The sequence below is a fragment of the Remersonia thermophila genome, chromosome 5 (assembly GCF_042764415.1).
Source record: "Remersonia thermophila strain ATCC 22073 chromosome 5, whole genome shotgun sequence".
Lineage (NCBI taxonomy): Eukaryota > Fungi > Ascomycota > Sordariomycetes > Sordariales > Chaetomiaceae > Remersonia > Remersonia thermophila.
The window spans coordinates 449,135-468,352 of record NC_092221.1 but is presented as its reverse complement, the minus strand read 5'-3'; the positions used below and the strand labels follow the sequence as shown (position 1 = coordinate 468,352).

The 19,218-nt window shown below is 62.0% G+C and overlaps 4 protein-coding genes across 4 annotated transcripts; 2 read left to right on the top strand and 2 right to left on the bottom strand.

Annotated features, from left to right (window-relative positions):
• Positions 1-822: 822 nt before the first annotated feature.
• VTJ83DRAFT_5360 (uncharacterized protein) lies at positions 823-1,929 on the top strand (the record flags this gene model as incomplete). Its single annotated transcript, XM_071011952.1, has 1 exon — positions 823-1,929. One exon carries the CDS (start codon positions 823-825, stop codon positions 1,927-1,929), a length of 1,107 nt encoding a protein of 368 aa, XP_070864735.1.
• A 5,578-nt stretch (positions 1,930-7,507) lies between these two features.
• VTJ83DRAFT_5359 (uncharacterized protein) lies at positions 7,508-11,011 on the bottom strand (the record flags this gene model as incomplete). Its single annotated transcript, XM_071011950.1, has 4 exons — positions 7,508-8,512; positions 8,575-9,730; positions 10,034-10,050; positions 10,298-11,011. 4 exons carry the CDS (start codon positions 11,009-11,011, stop codon positions 7,508-7,510), a joined length of 2,892 nt encoding a protein of 963 aa, XP_070864734.1.
• Positions 11,012-12,444: 1,433 nt separating this feature from the next.
• VTJ83DRAFT_5358 (uncharacterized protein) lies at positions 12,445-13,949 on the bottom strand (the record flags this gene model as incomplete). Its single annotated transcript, XM_071011949.1, has 2 exons — positions 12,445-12,797; positions 12,986-13,949. The coding sequence occupies 2 exons, from the start codon at positions 13,947-13,949 to the stop codon at positions 12,445-12,447; spliced, it is 1,317 nt and encodes a 438-aa protein (XP_070864733.1).
• Positions 13,950-15,852: 1,903 nt separating this feature from the next.
• VTJ83DRAFT_5357 (uncharacterized protein) lies at positions 15,853-17,691 on the top strand (the record flags this gene model as incomplete). Its single annotated transcript, XM_071011948.1, has 1 exon — positions 15,853-17,691. The coding sequence occupies one exon, from the start codon at positions 15,853-15,855 to the stop codon at positions 17,689-17,691; it is 1,839 nt and encodes a 612-aa protein (XP_070864732.1).
• Positions 17,692-19,218: the final 1,527 nt, after the last annotated feature.

Sequence of the window (19,218 nt, the reverse complement as noted above, 5' to 3'; positions counted from 1 at the left end):
ACACTCTTCTGCAACCAGGTCAACGATATGTCATCCATTTCCGTTGGCTGGCCCATTCCCGTCCCCTTCGAAACCCAAGCTTACCCCCTGGCCCTTGGTCAGGTTGCGTTGGCGTTGCAACCTGATGCCCGTTCCGCTAGTTACTGTGTACTGTGTATACCATAGCAGCACATCGTACAAGTAAGCACTTCGCATGATCCCCGTCGGCAGACCTCGACGATCCGAGCTGCTGGTTGTGGTTCTTGTTGTCGTTGCTGCTGTTGTTGTCAGGTGATGCTTCCGGTGGTGTTTGCTGTTGGTAGCTCTCGTTGCTCGCTTGGGAGCGTCCGTCGGTGCTGTCGGTGCTGGTGCTGCTGGGCTGGCCTGTGCTGGGCCGAGGTTAGCGTTGCAGACAGCAAAAGCCTGGGGCCATGCATGGCCTGATCGGACCCGCGAGCCGCGCATCCAACGCAGCCCACGTGGGACCCGCGTACACGCCGCGAACGTGCATCCTTCTGACAAGTCGGACAAGCCCGGGTGCTAGAATCCCCCCCCCCCTCTAGAGGAAGAAAGAGAGCCGTAGAAGTACATGAAGGATCCCAAGCGGGAGGTTGGGTGGCGGTCACATGCTTCCAGATCATCTCAAGAAGTATATCCATTGTTGACGTACGTACGACGTCTTGGGCACCATCCAAACATCGAAGAATACTACTACCACGTCTTCCCTCGGGGATCATCTCTGGTACCCTAGCCTACTCTAAGAGACAAAGACACTAAGCAACCATCCCGCTTATCCGACCTCCCTTTCTTCCCCCTTGCCAATCCCCTCGCGGCGACAGAACCATGTGCATCGTTCTCCTCACCACGGCGCATCCCCGCTATGCGCTGATCATCATCGACAACCGGGACGAGTACATCCTGCGGCCCACGAGCCGGCCGCACTGGTGGACGGCGCATCCCGAGCCCCACACGCCGGGATCGACGCCGCCACCCCCGGACATCCACATCCTCTCCAGCCGGGACCTGCAGCGCGACGAGCGCGGCACCTGGATGGGCATCACCAAAGGCGGCAACTTTGCCGTGCTGACCAACTACCGCGAGACCAACCCCCACGACGCGGCCCACCCCGTGCGCGGCGTCCGCAGCCGCGGCGGCATGGTGACGGCCTGGCTCCGCGCCGACCCCGCCGAGCCCACGGCCGACTTTGTCCACCGGCTGCTCCACGACGGCAGCGTCAAGGGCGTCGGCGGCTTCTCGCTCGTCTGCGGCAAGCTCCGCCGCGCCCCCGGCCCGGACCGCAACATCGAGCCCCTGGCCATCATCTCGAACCGCTGCGACCACCCGGACGAGGTCCCCTGGATCTGCGGCCGGCGCGGCGCCGCCGTCGGCCTCAGCAACGCCACCTTCCTGACCGCCGCCGACGAGCAGGCCGGCGTCGGCAGCGTCTGGCCCAAGATCCGCGACGGCCGCGACATGCTGCGCCGCGCCGTCGCCGAGGAAACGACCGAGGACGGCCTCGTCGCCGCCCTCTTCAAGATCCTCGACGACGACCGGTTCCCGCCCGACCACGCCATGGACGTCGAGGAGGGCATCCACCACGTCCAGGACTCCATCTTCATCCCGGCCTTTGGCGGCGAGGAGCGCCAGCGCGAGATGCGCGAGGCGCGCCGCCGGGGCGGCGGCGAGCAGCAAGCCGGGGGCAGGCCCGCCAAGGACCGCGTGGCGGGCGTGCCGCCGCCGCCGGGAAGCCCGCCCGTCGCGTTCCAGGCGGGCCTGTACGGCACGCAGCGGCAGACCGTCATCCTGGTGGACTGGGACGGCAACGTCAGGTACACGGAGCGGGCCCTCTACGACCGCTACGGGAACTCCATCCCCAGAGGCGAGGCCGACGAGACGTTCCGGTTCAAGATTGACGGCTGGGAGGAGATGGCCCCGACGCCGAATCTGTGAGAGAGCCTAGGAAAGGCGAGGTTGGCTACCCGTTCAAGCGTCTCTTGTGTATGTTCATAAGCTTGTATACACCACCATCATCTTGGGGATAGAGCGGTACAGTGGACGGCAGGGGGGAGCAAAAGGCTGGTTATCAGGGTTGGCGCGGTCATTCTACATACAGAGCCTTGGGTGCGGTGGGTTGGACGGGGTGTTGGGATCATGACCTAAGGATAGAGAGCATTCATGAACAAGATTTGTTTTGCATTGGCCGGGTCAGGCGGAGGATCAAGACATGGACGATATGATGTTCCTAGTTCGGTCCTATTGTTGCCTTTCTTTCCTTTTTTTTTCTTCTTTTGGGATAGACTTGTCATTGTTGTATTCGTACGGTTTGGTTCTGCCTATTGTACTCTCTTCTCGTGGCTTGGATTCCAACAGACCCCTTTTTCCTCTTTTGCCCTTGCAAACCCATCAACTTTTGTCATTATATCCCTCCCTCCCTCCCTTACCTTACCTTACCTTGCCTTACCTTACCTTGCCTTACCTTACCTACCTGACTCTACGCACAACGCACATGTCCGTCGTTGTGTCATGACCACGCCTGCCCAGCAACCCTTTGTCATCTTTCATCGCCATCAACACCCCCGGAAACGACCTCCTCGCAACTGACTCGGCGACGACTCCCAACCAACCCTCCACCTGGAAGCTTCCCTCGGTCGCCAGTCGTCGCCATCCCTCGACGTTGTGACATGTATAGCACATTACTCAAAGGCAAAAAGGTCAGGAAACATGGATCCCCCCCCCACAGTCTTGTCAAGCTCAACGCTCTCATCCTTTTATCACTCTCGCACATCTCATCCGTTGGCTTCGTTTTTGGCCTCGTCATTCCTCCAGAGAGGCCCTCTTTGGTTGGCTCGTCATCGTTTCATTCACCGTCTCGCACTCCCTACATTGGCTAACGCGCCATGGTCAACAACAGTCTTGAAGGAAGCACAGAGCACGACTCGGACTCGGAGTCGTGGATGCCCGAGGACTTGAGAGATCGCCGCGTCCACTTCTTCCCGGATGGCATTTTCGAGCATCACGAAAAGCCGGCTTCGACTCCCAGCTCTCCACCACCAGGCTCGCTTTCCATTGACACCAGCTACGCTCCAGAGCCTTTGCCTCGCTGTCCTGAGGTCCAAGACTCGTGGTTGTCGGTCCTCTTCGCAAGCAACGACAACAACAACAACAACAACGACGACGACGACGACGACGACGACGACGACGACGACGACGACGACGACATCGACGACAGCAACCATCACAGCTACAGCTTTCCGCCCCAGCCCCGAGCCTCAGCAACCCAGCACATCCAAACCTTCCTCCGCTTCGCCCTTCGCGCCCTCCACCGAATCCTCCTCATCCACCGCTCGCACCGGCGATTCCAGCGCAACCTCGCCCGCCTGGCCCTCCACAACGCCCTCGACCACCTCCGCGAGATCTTGTCCCTCTGGTTCGCCATTCTCGAGTGCGCCTGGATCACCGTCTTTTTGGTTCAGCGGGCCATCTTCTACGACATTGTCGTCGTCGTGAAGAGGCTTGTGCTGTGGGTGCTGCGGCTGGACGACACGTTCGAGCGCGGCGTCTGTGCGAACGCATGGCGGCCGCCAAACCGGGAAGAGGCGGCGCCTCCGGTCCGTCGTCGGCCCAGAGAGGATGGGATGCGCCCCCGTCAAGGCGGGAATCTGTGAGACATGCAAGGCCGAGCTCGATTCCCGTGAGAGTCGGCAGGCTACGCGGGGGTTCGAATGGCGGTGGCGGTGGTGGGAATCAATCGCCGTTGGTGGGGACTAGCACGAGGCGCTTGATGGGGTCTTCGACTGCGCCCGGTTTGGGTGACGCTGGCGGCGACCGAGGTTCGCTCGTCACAGACGACGGCTTGCCGGAGCGTTCTCGGCCAAGCGCCACGAGGTCCAGGACTCACGGCGTCTTCGCTGGTATCACGCAGTCCCTGTCGCTGGGCTCCCTGCCTGGCGGCAGCCGTCAGGCCGGCGAATCCGCGCTGAGATCGAGCCTCTCTGTAAGAGTGAGGGAGTGGACGGGAAAACAGCATAACGAAGAAGAGCAAGAACAACAACAAGGAGAGCAGCAGCAACAGCATGAGCAGCATACACAGCATCACCAACCAGAGCCGGATTCTACCCCCATCCAGACCATCTTCCTCGGTCACAACGACAACAACCATGCATCACCACCTGCAACATACCCTCCCTCAACACCCACCGCCGCCAACACCAACAAAAACGACCCGCGCCTCATTACCTCCCCCATGCCCCCGCAGTATTGGGCGGGCCGCTTCATGGCCACGAACGACCACCTCCGCAACGCACTGCTCGAGCCCGAAAACTTGTCAAGAGCCCATGCGGCACGCATCGCTGGAGCGAAAGCCGCAGGGCAACAACTGCCACCACCGTTGGCTTCCTCGTCGTCACCGGGGCAGACCCCCCCGCCGGCTACCGCGCTGGCAGCGACAAGGAATAACCCGTCGATGGGGGCTTACGGGTTTCGGAGGCTTGCAAGACGCTGCAGCGGCGGTCATGCTGGTGGTGGCCCTGGAGGCGAGAAGGATAAGCAGCCGCATCGAGAGGGACGGCGCATCCCACAGTCAGCGACAAGCGATGCTGTGCTGGAGGGCGCGAGCGTGACGAGCGTGTGGCCGGAGATGATATTGGCGGACACAAGAAGCACGGCCGCGATGCCATCTGTCGCGGATTAGAAGCCCGCGGGAGCAACAGCCCGATCAACACCCACAAGCACTCCAGCCGCTGCCACCACGGACCCGGCGCCGCACGGCTCTACAAAGACGTCGACAGGGGCACCAGCAACAGGTGGGGTGAAGGGTATCAACCCGACCATGCCCCACCAAGAGCAAGGCAAAGACGTCGAAAAGGCTGGCACGAGAGACAACACCCGTTGGGCCGCTCTCCTCTATCAAGAGCTAGAGGACGATGCAACACGCACCCACCTCGCTCTGGCGCGCCTCGCCGCCCTCTGTGTCACACAGTCCGCACGAGCTTCGCTGGAGACGTGGAGGGAGACGTACTTGCCTTCTGGTCAAGGGGCCGAAGGGAAGGGGGGGCGGTATCAAGGCCGATACGACAAGTACAAGGACAAATACGCGCAGTGCAAAGAGATGTACAAGCGGTATCGGGCGTTCTCGCAGCCGGGCCCCAAGCCTGCGTCTGTGTCTGCGACCATGCCTCTGCGCCAGGTTACGTGGCCTGGGGGATGGGGGAAGCTGGCCGCCGCTGGTGCTGGCGCCGGCGTTTGCGGATGGGGCGGCGGTGCCAACGCCATCACGCATGGAAGCAACAATAGCACCGGGCAGGGCAGCTGGGGAACAATCTCTCGCATCAGCCACCCGCTGGAAGCGGTCTCGAGCATCCATGGCAAGACCGCCTCGTTCAACAGGCTTTCTTCGGGTACCCGCGGCAATACGATGGGCGGGGAGGTGCCGCGGCGCCCGTTTTCGTTTTCCCTGCGCATGAGCACGAGCACAGGAACGGGCTTGGGCTTTTCTGCGGGTTCGAGGTCGGGGACCGGCGCCGAGGCTCAGATACCGTCCGGATCGGGGGCGAGCAAGGCCAAGGGCATGACGACGGGGACGGGCTTCGAAGGTCATTTCCGGGTCGCGGGCCCCCAAGCCAGCACGACGGCTCGACCAGGCGCGGTTCGGGCTCAGCCCACGGCGCGGTGGACGTTGGGACCGTCCGGTTGGACAAGGTCGGTGTCGTATGGCGACGACGTGGAGAGGCGCCGGAAGGGACATGGCGGCGGGGTTACGATGAGCAAGTCCCGCTCCGCCGGAGATGGTGTGGGGGCTTGTCTCGGAGCCCGCGCCGGAACGGGCAGAGCGGGCGGCGCTGCCGAGTCGCTTGCTCTTTGCCGCGTTGATGTGCGCGACTTCGCCGAGCCTGCCACCCCCCGTGCCGGGCCCGGTGCAACGATGGCGTCTTCCGCCACGGCTGCGGTCACGGCCACGGTCACGGCCACGGCGACGACCAAGACGGCAGCCAGGGATACGACCACGGAAACCTCCCAACACAGCCCCGCCGCTGCCGCGTCTCGCAGGGTGCTGTGCCTCGCCACCGGCACCGGCACCGGCCTCGGCCTCGTCCTCGGCCCAGCGGCCGCCGCGACGGCCTCCGGAAGTCCCCGCACCCCGGGCCGCCAAAGTCACGCCCACCACGAGCTCGGTAAGCGTGGGTTGGAGCTGATAAAGCGGTTGAAGCAGACTCTTGCTCGGCATGGAGGTGGGAGGCGCGGTGGTGGGTCGGAAGATCAGCAGCAGCAGCAGCGGCAGCGGCAGCAGCAGCGGCACCACCACCACCTGGGGTTGCGGAAGGATAAGGAGAGAGACAGGGAGAAGTAGAGAGGAGGTCTTTTGCTTGTTTCGTGACTTGATTGTTGGTTACGGGGGGTTGGTTCTCGTTGGTCCTCAGCAAGAGGCGCGCAGGACGATCAGGCTTCCATAGACGGCCTGCCAGGCGGTGGGAGGGGGTTCACGAAGGGGTGGTACGGGTTGGTTGGCCATGCTCATGACGACGGCTGAGCTGCGATGAGACACGTCAGGCTGGTGCTGCATACGCCCCCTGTGCTGGTACCTGGCTTTGAAGAGTAGGCTGCGGAAATAGAGTCAGGCCTGGCGGTAGATGACTTGTCTTGGAGCGATGGACGTGGAGGAGACAAGGCGAAGAGCCGGTTCTTGTAGGTTACCTTGGCTACCTAGATAGGTAGGGCCCGGGCGTGAGGGGGGCCCAATCTATTCATTTTATCCTTCATCCATTGCCCTCCGAAAGGGCCGACAGACCCAGCCTCCTTGAACCACTCCGCACCCTCAAACAATGGTACCAGCCAAGACCTGCTGAGGAGCCCAGCTACATCCAACCATCATCGCCGTTGTCTTCCTCCTCCTCCTCCCCCACAACGTCCACCAGCCATGGCGACAACCGCGCTCTCATCCGGTTTTCATGATGCGGGACAACCCACCCCTGTCGTTGCCTGGCAGCGCGGCCTCGGCGATCAAGCATGGCTGGTTGGATTGGAGGCTCGGCCGAGATTGGCCTTGGCTGCTTTGGTGGCGGTGGAGGCTGGCTTTTGATGCCGGATGGCTCATCAACTCGGGAGAGCTGAATGCAGACAGCCGTCCGTCCTCAACCCCCCTCGACGCCAAATCATGGGTCCTCCCCCCCCCCCCCATTCTATCCCCATTCCTCCCTCAGCCAGGTCAATGAAGGCCGTAAAAGGCAAAGACTACATAGAATGCATCAGCCAGCCGGTGAAAAATGTGTCAAGTCGTCAAGTAAAGTCCATTCCATCAATGCAGGGGGGAGAGGGGGTATCGATATGACACACAACAACCGCAAATCCCAAAATGACCGACACCCAAATTGGTGTGACGTAGCCAACCTGTCCGCCGCCCATCTAGTTGCCGTACCGCTCCGGTGTATGTATGAACCCCACCGACCCACCCATCCATCCATTCCTACCCTCCAAACCGATCCAAAAGGCGGAACGCAAAAGATGCTTGAATCATGTCCTCTCTCCCTGCCTATCAAAACATATCCTTCAAATGCATGTACACGCTTGTTTGCCCGGGCGGCGAGGCCACACCGCCGGTCCCTGTCAACCCGAGGCCCGTCGCCGGGCCGTACCCCATGTCAGCCGTGGTGACGCCCGCCGCGCCGCCCATGTACCCCTCGTAGATGCGTGACATCTCGCTGCGCAGCCTCAGCCCGTTGTTCGGGTCATCGATCTGCATCGGCTGCCCGGCGCCGGGCGTGACCGCCACGGGGCTCGTCACGGTCGGTCCGTTGCTGCCCGAACGGTTGCTCGCGGCTCCGCTGAAGTGCGTCGGGGCGACGCCGGGGCTGTGGCCCGAGCTCGTGCTGCTGCCGGGCTGCTGCGGGTAGCGACGGGCCGTGGTGTCTTCGAGGCCGAGCTTGGGGGCGTAGGCGCGCAGCGAGCGGATGGTGCGCCACACGCGCTGCGAGATCCAGGAGCGGGCCGACATTTCCTTGATGAGATCCAGGCCCATGTAGAACTCGTCGCGGCAGATGGCGCTGAACTGCAGCGGGGCGTGCGTCGAGGCAAGGAAGAGCACGGCGATGGACGACGTCAGGAACTGGTGGTAAAACACCTGCATCCGCCGGTACAGGTCCGTCTCGTTGTTGATGCGCGTTAGCAGGCGGATGGCTTGCTTGGACATTTCGACCACCTTGCGGGCGAGCGGCTCGTTTTCGGCGATGCTCGTGGCGCTGTGCAGCACCGGCGTGTACAGCCAGATGCGCACCTGCGTGAGCCGCAGCCAGGTCCAGATGCGCAGCCGCTGGAGATCGTGGCGGCCCGACGGCAGACGCAGCTGGTCGCCGGCCTCCGGGTCGGTCCGGACCTCGGCCGGAACGCTTTCGTACCAGTCGAGGATTTCGCGGTCGCGCTCCTCGAAATCGTGGGGCTTGAGCTCTCGGATGACGGCCGGCTCGAAGTAGTCGACAAGCCTCCATATCTTGGCGGCGACGCGAGAGTAGCCGATCATGGCCGTGAGGAAAGGGTAGCCCTCCTTGACGCATCGTCAGCATTTCGGCGGCGGCACTTGGGAAAGGACAAGAAGAAAGAACCTACGGGGAGCGGCAGCTTCGGATCAATCTTGTCATCGTGACACACGAACGGCAAGCCCGTGTGGAAGCTCCAACGGCGGTCGAGGACGTAGGCCGACCAAAAGGTATGGAGAGCGTCGCGGCGAACCTGGGGATCCGCAATCTTTTGGAGCCCCTCGCGGCGGTGCAGGCCCAGCTCGAGGCACAGGCGCGACACCTGGCCGACGGTGCGCCAGGCGAGCACCTCGTCGCTGGACAAGAAGCGGTAGCCGGCGCAGAGGCCCAAGAAGCTCAGCTGCGTGACGTCGGCGGGGCTGCTCATGAGCATCTTGTCGACGATGGGCTGTATGCTGTCGTAGACGCGGACGGCCTTTTCGCTGTGGCCGTGCTCGGCGACGACCAGGGCGCAGCACAAGACGATCTTGAGCAGCAGCGTCTTGCGGTCGAGGATGACGTGGTCGAGGCCGGGCTCGGGCGCCACGCCGGTGCGGCGCGTCGTGTCCATCCAGCTTGAGAGCCAGCGTATGTGCTCGACGATGGATCCGATCGTGGCCACGGGGTACATGGCGTCGATCTCCTCCTGGTACAGCCTGAGCAGGCGCATCATCTCGGCCTCGTCAAACTCCCAGATGGGATCGGCCAGGGAGGGCGGCGGCGGGTTCGGGCGAACCGGGGCCAGGGGCGGCGAGGGGTTCGGAGAGGGTTCGCGGGGCGCGCCGTTCTCGTCCGAGCCGTCGCCGCTGCCCTCGGGGGCGGCCGAGTAGCCCATGTTGTGAAGGGTGTTCTTGGCCACGTCGACGGTGAAGGAGAGGCTGGTGGGGCCGCTGAAGAAGGACGGGGCGCGGAAGGGCAGGGCGGACCGCGGCGGCGGCGGCTGATGGACGTGGCTGGCCGACGAGGATGGCGACGGGGTGGCGCCCGAAGAAGGGGGCGGTGGCAGCACGCGGTCATGGAGCGGGGCGAGCCGAGCCGTCTCCTGGCGGAGCGCGTTCATGGAGCCGATCAGGGCCTCGACCTGCTCCTGCAGGCGCTTGACCTGCTCCGCCATCTGGCGGAACTCTTCCGAGTCCTTGAAGTTGGAGCAACAGTTGGGGGCATAAAGGCATTGCAGGTTGAGGTGACCGCAGCGCTGGCAGGGGGTCTGGCCGTTGCATTTGATCTTGCGCCTCTTGCATTCATTGCTGTAGACGACGGTCAGGGATACGTTGTGACACGCTTGGCTCGCATTGGCTGACGGTCTATCTCTATACAGAAATATAGGGTTTTTGTGTATGTGTGTTTTGGCGGTTTGGTATTTATAGCGCAGAGAGCATGTGAAGGATTGTAGGGAAGGGGGAAGAGCGTAAAAAAGCAGGAGACGAGGTGAGAGGTGAGTGCGTGGTGGACGAGGTGACCGGTGTAAAAGAAGCATGGGAGGGTGTGGGATAAGGGCACCCGCATCCCTATCAAGTCCGGGATGGGATGAAAAAAAAAAATCCACTTACCAGGCAATGGAGATATACTGAGTGAGAGCCGCAGCGACAACAGAAGAGAGGGTCAAGGGTTAGCAGGAGAGGAAGAAGATGCAGGAGCACAAAACCAGCTGCTGCGGCGCCACAAAACCTGACACCACTGGACGAGATACGAAAAGGGTATGAATGGTATGGGAGACACCTCAGGACGCTCCACGGCAGGGAAGAGGAAAGGCGACAGAAACTCCTCCTCCATGGGTTCGCGAGGCTGAGGGGGGAGGGAAACCGAACACTTACCCGATTCCGTTTGCTCCGCTGCTGCTTCACGGGCCCCTCCTCGGTCTCCTCCGCCCTGCGTTTCGCCGCTCCGGCAACACCTACCACTCCTGGCGTGGACGGGCTGCCGGCGCTGCCGGCGACGCTGCCGGCTGTTGGCGCGACGCTAACGTTGGGAGGCGCAGCGGCATTTCCGCCATGGCCCCCGGCGAGAATGTCGATGAGTCCGCCTCCGGGTTGTGGCTGTTGGTTGTGGGGGTGGGGGTGGTGGCTGTTGCTGCTGTTGTTGTTGCTGCTGCTGCTGCCGAGGGGCGGCGACTGAGGGTGATGATGATAGGGATGTTGTTGTTGTTGATGAGGTTGTTGAGGTTGGTGGAGCGGCGGCGGCGGCGGCGGCCGGGGCTGGTGGTGTTGGTGGTGGTGGTGCTGCTGCTGGTGTTGCTGATGCTGCTGGTGCTGCTGGTGGTGGTGCTGCTGCTGGATACGAACCTGATGGCCTTGTTGGTGGTGGTGGTGGTGTTGGTGCTGCTGTTGTTGGTGAGGTGCGGAATTGTCTCCGGGGGCGGAAAGCGACGAGTGACTGCTGGCGCGAAGTGGACCGGGAGAATACGGTGAGGCGACGTCGTGCGGCGACATGACCGGGACGACGTCTGGGGCCTGCGGAGCCGCCGTTGCGGTACCCAGGAACGACCGTAAATCGCTGACCTGGGTCTCGAGCTGATCCATGGCTCCCATCCAGCTTTTTAGGAGCACGGCTGACGGGGCCTGGGATGGAGGGACGTTGGAGCAGTGGTGGTTTGTTTGTCCCAAAATCCACGGGCAGTCAGAGAACTTGAAATGGCTGGCGACCGGGGCGGAAATGGCAAAAAGAGAGAGAGACAAAGGCGTCGGCCTTCCCCCCCCCCCCCCCCCCTGGTCTGTGGGCTCCCCCCGGTTCCCCACTTCCCGCCTTCCCGCTTTGAGAAACTCCCTCCCCCCCCCACCCCCGTCGCCCATTCCCGCATTCTTGCGTTCGTTTGTTCCTTCGGTTCGTGTGTTCGTTCCTGCCTTGCCTGTCGGTCTGCTGCTGCTGCTGCTGCTGCTGCTGCTGCTGCAACCAAGAGCAGTTTTTTTTCCCTTCTTGGGTCCACCTGCAGATTCCATAGGAACGTTATCGTAGACCGCGGGGAAGAAAGCCCTGGTCTTCCCCCTCTTTCCCACTCTCTCGGGTCCCGATCAGCGCGCCTCAAGCCATTTTCGTCTGTAGGTCCCGGCTACTTCCTTCCTCCAGTTCATGTGTCCCGCGATTTGTCTCCACACTGTCCACACGCACACGGTCTAGCGCATTCATGCGCTCATCGCGGAGACACGTGATGGGATGGATGGGTTGGGTTCGGACGTTGGAGTCTCTGGGGGCCCGGGAGGCACGCAACCGTGGACTGGACGAAATGTGGCTTCTTGGCGGAATAGCCGATCCGGAGGCGAGGTTGCGGTTGGGATGAACTCCCTCGTGATTTTTTCCCTCAATGGAAGTTCCCTGGATCTGGGAGTCCCCAAGGTCTTGCAAGGCTTGCTTTTATGCTTTGTTTGATGGTCTACATACTTGTACATACATGCAAAATGAGATAAACTTGTATGTACATGGCAGGTCTGTAGGTACGTATAGTACACGACTGTGTGTAGCTGTATGTGTCATCTGTTGGTGGAGTGGTTGTTTCTTCCCATTTTTTTCGGCGCATGGACGCACGGATACGGACCGACCACGTCCTGAGTCGGTCCTCCAACGCGTTGTGTTACCAAAGGATTGGATGAAGGGACACCACCGTTTCCCTATGCCATGGGATGGACGTGCCGCGGTCCCGCGGTTCCGTCTGTGAAATTGCCTGCACGCCAAACAGGATGGCCAAGGTCGCAACGCTAGCATCGCACACTCCTCTTCCACCCAGCGTTCCGGTTCCTCCGCATCGGGGCAGCGGGGGGGCCCTGATGCAACAAGGCGGCCAATGCAACCCAGAATCCCGTCTCGCCATGTCCTTACGCGGTTACTAGTGTACACCATACGACGGGACGGCTGACATGCTTGTACGACGGGACGGCTCGTCTCCTGTACAACAGCTACACGACAGTGCTTGCTGTGTATAAAGTAGCACATGCGTCCACGGTAACACAAGAAGCACGTTGATTCTCTTCTACGGCCACCTCGCCGCCTCGATCCTCCCTGCGCACTCGCCAAACCCCACGCGCGCCCCCTCGGGCCCGCAGAACCCGCGCACCGTGATGGTGTCTCCGTCCTCGAGGTAGCTCCGCGTCACCGTCTTGCCGTCTGATTGCACCTTGATCGGCTTGCTGCCGTCGAGCGTCGCCTCGAGGAGGCAGCCCGCCTCGCAAGGCCCGCCGGGCCCGCTGATGGTGCCCGAGCCGAGCAGGTCGCCGCCCCTCAGCGGGCACCCGCCCAGGGTATGGTGGGCCACCATCTGGTCGAACGACCAGACGAGGTGCCGCGAGCTGGTGCGGCTGATGGGGACCGTGACACCCTCGGCGGCTGGCGGCAGCGGCAGCGGTGGTGGTGGTGGATCGCCGGTTAGCCGCTGTGGGAGAGGAGAGGGGGAAGACGTGTTGTAAAAAAGGGCAGAAAACAAGGGGAAAGGAAGGAAGGAAAGAAAAAAAAAAAAGAGAAGAGAGAAAGGAAAAAAATGAAAGAAGGCAAAATGAAAGAAAAAAAAAACTCACTTGTCAAATCCACCTCCAGCTGGATATCAAACACCCGATCCTCCCTCGCCTGCTTCAAGTACGGCTGCGGCTCGACGCCCAGCTCGACGCTCGGCCTCGTGCGGTACGGCTCGAGCGCGTCGGGCGTCACCACCCACGGGCTGATGGTGGTGGCAAAGTTTTTGCCGTTGAACGGGCCCAGCGGCACGTACTCCCACTTTTGCACGTCCCGCGCGCTCCAGTCGTTGAGCAGGACGTACCCGAGGATGTAGGCGCCGGCCTCGTCGACGGGGACGCGCTCGCCCAGCCCGCTGCCCCGCGCGATGATGCACCCCAGCTCCAGCTCCAAGTCGAGCTTCCTGGTGGGCGCCGTCACGGGCGTCGGGCCCGCCGCGAGGATCTGCCCGACCGGCCTCCGGACCGGCGTCCCCGACAGCACCACGCTCGAGCTCCTCCCGTGGTACCCGACGGGCAGGTGCAGGTAGTTGGGCATCAGCGCCTTGTCGGCGCCGCGGAACATGGCCCCGACGGCGCGGGCGTGGTGGTACCCCGCGTAAAAGTCGGTGTAGTCGGCGACGGCGACGGGCATGCGGAACCGCGCCTGCTCCGCGGGCGCCAGCACCCGCGCCCGCGCGGCCGGGTTGTCCCGGAGCACGTGAGGGAACGAGGTGGCGTCGGACAGCAGCTCCTGCAGCGCGGAGCGCAGGCGGCGCGGGACGTCCTGGCCGAGGGCGGCGAGGTCGAGCAGCGAGCCCGCGCTGAGCGCGGCGGCGAGCCTCCGCCGGTCGCCGTAGCGGACGAGGTCGGCGTAGTCGACCTCCCCGAGGCTGTCGATCAGGGCCGGGAGCTCGATGATGTAGGGGCCGATGGCGCTGACGACGTGCGGCTCGGACTGCCCGGGGGTGGTGGCGATGGCGAGGGGGAGGTTGGCCAGGGAGAAGGGGCAGAGAGGGTCCATCTCGACCCAGGTGCCGGTGGCGAGCATTTTGTGTGTGTGTGTGTGTGTGTGTGTGTTGGAAATATAAGTATCGTCTGTCTTGTTAAAGGTGGTGGCTTCGGCCGTCAGGCTGTGACCTGGACCTGATGGTGGTTCAAGGAGAGGTTGCTTGTTTTGACGGTCGGTGAGCGCGTGAGCGAGTAACCCACTTACACGGACTTACTATACGTCGAGGTGCAAGGGAGATGATGCTTCAAGCAGAGGGAAAAAAAGAGAAAAAAAACAAGCCGTGGTGTTTTTATTTTCTCAACCTATCTTATCTTGGTGCAACGGGTGAAGTGAATGCAGCTTGATGTAGATGGGTATCCAACATTTGTCCATTTCTGGCCCTTCCGGCCGGCTGTTGTCGTGAGTAGAAACTGCAAGCCGAACTGTGAATGAAATGGCGGGGCCGCCGTGTTCGTAGCTCCGACGCAAGCCGCAGCGCGCTCCTCGTCGGCGTTTCCCTCTCTCCCCGCGCCGCGTATCCCCGGCCCTGCGCATCCCTCAGTACAAGTGCGTTCACCGACACACCGACAACACCAGCCGGGCAAAGACTGTCCAGACGGTTTTGTTATTTTATCATTTGTTTATTCATTTTATTATTTATTTTTTGAAGCCTGGCAGATCCCAATAGTCTCTCTTTCGCCATGCTTTCTGCACCCTGCACCATGCATCATGCTGGTGACCATGCTGTTGCTCTTTCTTACATGCATGGCTTGGCCCGAGGCTGGATGAACATGATGCAGAAATGTCCAAATGCGAACTGGCTGATGCTTGCGTGTGGCCGGAGACGCCGCTTGCTGCTGCTGGGCCACATGCACGCAGTCCCTCTGTAGCTACACCCCTCCCCCTTCCCCTCGTCCAGGATCCAAAACGACGCCATGACATCTCCTCCAAAACTGCACCACCGTGGGCTTCGTGCACGGCAGCGTCTCTCCGTAGTCTCTACCATGGTCGTAGTGCGGTTGAAGGACGGGATGGCAGAGAAGTCTTGGTGTCAAAAGGGGGTGGTGAGGGATCCATTCCACAGGCTCCATCATAGCGGTCAAAAAGCCAAACATGACGTCAATTGGAACCCGGTCGGAGGCGAGGAGGTTTTCTTCGTCCTGTTTGCCTGGAAGAGACATGGGAGCAAGCAAGGCTACTTCAGGTTCCATGTAACTAACTCCCTAGTTCGCTGTAGATGAGAATCGCTCTCCCTCCGATTGTCGGCCGATGCTCCCACAACCCCAACCGGCTCACCACCCTCCTTCATACCCCCCCAACACAGCACCACAAGGCCTGGGCGGCAAACCATTATCCAATCCTTAAACACAATGGAGAAAAAACCAGAGCAACCGGCAGAAAACTTGCACAAAGTGCCGGGCGTGTATGTACTAGTATGTACTGCCGGGTGGGGGAGTGGGGTGTATTGTGGGTGGGTGGGCCTGTGTTACAGCGCCTTTCCCAAGACGCCAAGGTCGAGATGATCTGATAATCTGATTAGATCCTTCTCCTAGCTTATCCCGGACCCCAACCTCGAGGGCTGTTCAAGGATTGGCCAAGTTAGGACAGCCTCGCAGCCACCGATGCTGTGAAAAGACCAGAGAAAAAAAAAAAAAAAAAAAAAAAAAAAGGTGTGACACATGCTCCCGTTGGCTCGTGTGGGAGGGTGAAAGTGGAACGCCCCCCCCTCTCTCGTCGGCTTGTCGGCAGGTCGGCGACCTTCGGACGGAGCCGGATCCCATTCCCTGTTCTCTCGTCTCTAACCCGACCAGGACGGAAGAAAGAGAGAGAGAGGAGAGAGAGAGGAGATATATATATATAAAAGGCTTGCGCGGAACATACCCTCGCAATAGTATTGACTTGGAAGAATCCTCTTCTCTGGGCACGCCATTTTGTTTGCCTTGTTTGCCAGCCCGCTTCCGCCATGGCCGATAACAAGAGCGAGACCAACAACCCGCCGCCGGAGAAGGCCGCCGACATGACCGCGGCCGCTCGCTCGTCGTCGGCCAAGATATCGCCGGGCATCCGTCGCATCAAGGCTGCGGCGGCCGTCTTGACGACGCGCGACCGCGTCTTCCTCTTCCTGAGCGTCTTTATCATCGCCTTCGCCTACGCCCTCGACGGCACCCTTCGCTGGGCGTACCAGCCCCTCGCCACGGCCTCGTTCCAGCAGCACTCCCTGCTGGCCACCGTCAACGTCCTCCGCTCCGTCATCGCCGCCGCCGCCCAGCCCACTGCCGCCAAGATCGCCGACATATTCGGCCGCGCCGAGCTCGTCGCCCTGTCCGTCTTCTTCTACGTCCTCGGCACCCTCGTCGAGGCCGTCTCGGACAACGTCTCAGGCTTCGCCGCCGGCGCCCTCATCTACCAGATCGGCTTCACCATGATCATCCTCCTCGTCGAGGTCATCATCGCCGACGTCACCTCCACCCGCGCCCGCCTCCTCTTCAGCTACATCCCCGCCACCCCTTACCTCATCACCACCTGGGTCAGCGGCAACGTGTCCGCGTCGGTGCTCTCCGTCACCGGCTGGAGGTGGGGCGTCGGCATGTGGTGCATCATCTACCCCGTCTGCGCGGCCCCGCTCCTCGTCACCCTCGCGCTCATCCACCGCCGCGCCCGCCGCCAGGGCCTGCTGCGCGACGGCGACGGCGACGGCGGCGACAAGCCGCGCGGCCCGGCCGAGCCCTGGAGCGCCTTCCTGTCCGCCCTCTTTTGGCGCCTCGACGTCATCGGCATCGTCCTCCTCATCGCCATCTTCGCCCTGCTCCTGGTGCCCCTGACCCTCGCGGGCGGGTTCGAGGCGTCGTGGAGCGAGGCCCGCGTCATCGCCCCGCTCGTCGTCGGCGTCGTGTGCATCCCCACCTTTGTCCTCTGGCAGCTCCGCGCTCCGTACCCGCTCGTGCCGTTCCCCCTGCTCAAGGACCGCGGCGTCTGGGGCGCCCTCGGCATCGCCCTGCTGCTCAACTGGTCCTGGTACATGCAGGGCGACTACCTCTACTCGGTCCTGACCATCGCCTTCGACTTCGACACGGCCACCGCCACCCGCGTCTCCAGCTTCTACAGCTTCTTCAGCGTCGTGTCGGGCTGCATCCTGGGCTTTGTCGTCTACCGCGTCCGCCGCCTCAAGGTCTTCATCGTCGCCGGCACCTGCCTCTTCGCCGTCGCCTTCGGCCTGCTGATCCGCTACCGCGGCGACGCCGACTCCTCGAGCCGCGCCGGCATCATCGGCGCCCAGGTCCTCCTCGGCGTCGCCGGCGGCATGTTCCCCTACCCGGCCCAGGCCTCCATCCAGGCCGGCCTCCGCCACGAGCACCTCGCCGTCGTGACCGGCCTGTACCTGGCCACCTACAACCTCGGCTCCGCCTTTGGCGGCGCCGTCTCGGGCGCCATCTGGACGCAGGTCCTGCCGGACGCGCTGCGCAGCCGCTTCGCCGCCCTCGGCGACGAGGCGCTCGCCACGTCGGCCTACCAGGACCCCTTCTCCTTCGCGCTGACCTACCCCGTCGGCACCCCCGAGCGCCAGGCGCTCATCGAAGGGTACAAGCACGCGCAGCGGCTGCTGACCATCACGGGCATCTGCCTGTGCGTGCCGCTGATCGCGTTCGCCGCCGTGCTGAGGAACCCCAAGCTCAACGACGCGCAGACCCTGGCGGTGGAGGACAACGAGGAACCACGGGAGGCGGGGATGAGGGAAGAAGAAGGCAAGGCGGAGCGAGAAAGCGCCGGAGCTTTGGCGCAAACCAAGGGATCTGCGACGTGATGTCTCTAGGTGGAGACGGGGCCGCGGGTTTCAGGGTCGTTCGTCTTGGTTCATCCGTTCATCTCCTATGCTTGGGAGGGGTTTTTTCTCTTTTCTTTGCCTTTTCTTTTCTTTTTTTGCGGCTTCAAGGCGGCATGAAAGAGGCCGTTGTTATCCTACTAGCACATAGCTTCTGGCCGCATCCTCTCCTTAGCTACCCGTACATTCCAAATCGATCGATCCCCTTGTCCAGATACTCTCTCGTACCCGAAAGAAAGAATTCGTTCTCGTCTCCCACCAACGCCTCCATCATCCCCATGTACTTCCACGACTCGGACCAACACATCGGGGCCTTTTTCAAGCGTCGGCCGCGCCTTGGCCAGCGGCGCAAGCAACGCCCTCCGTGCCGCCACGGCCATCCCGAGCCGCCACAGGCCGTCGCCCAGCCGGTCCGGGCGCCCGGCATCGTATCACGGTTCCGGGGCGTCCAGGGCCTTGTCACAAGAAGCATCATGCACGATTCTCCGAGTTGCGGCCCATCTGGGCTTGGCTGCCGCCCGCGACTTCGCACCTACGGTGGCATCTTCATGGCGTGCTGTGACGGCGCGCTTCGTGGCAGCTGGTGGCAGGGCCAAAAGCCTCAGCTGGGACACTCTGCAGCATGTTACAAGCTCGTCCTGCGAGGGACTTTGATGAACTTGCCGCAGCCCTCTCGGCCCCCCCCCCCCCCAGCCCCGTTGACGTATGTGACTTTCATCAACACAAGGCGAGAGGGCTTTCGATCACCAGCCACGCAGCTCATGACTTGAACCTCAGCGCCACGACGACGGTTTAAGCATGGATGCAAGTGAGGCGCGGCGGAAATCAACGCATAGCCTCAACCAAGCATTGCAGCGTAGGCTGGGTTGGGCCGGCATGTATATAACCATTCATTTACCCTATGCAAAGTCCTTCGATGCACTTTCATCACCCGGGGCCGGACGTTAAAGGATGGCACAGAGCCCGCTACGTCTCGTGGAAGATCTCATGGTAATTACTCCCCGTGGCGACCATCATGGACGCTGTCAAGCTCGGTCACGTCCATCATGGTCCACCGCGCGCTTGCGCTTGTTGACCCACGGGGGCAGCGAGGGTGATGCAACTTCTGCCGGCTTGCTCGGTACTTGCCGAACCGACACCCTGTATAGTTAGTACATAGGACAAGAGGTACCACAGGACAGACACTCGGTTCATTCCGTAGCTCTCCGTCCTACGTATGTGATCGTGAACCAACCACGGCATTTGCCTTGCTTAACCCGTCCATGTTCCTCTATCAGTCACTTCCCCTTCCTCTCTTGCCAAGATGCTGAACGTGGAGGAGACATGGAGGAGACATGGAGACCGCCCCAGAGCGCCAAGTAGGTGGGTGGCCTTCTCACAGCCATCATACATGCATACACCTCGAGTCGGTCATGCGGTCGAGGACGGTGTGACGCTACTTTTGGGCTCCTCTCTTTTGGTTTGCCTCCGAGATGGTGCCTAGGCAGTTAGCAACCGTTTTTGTCGGAC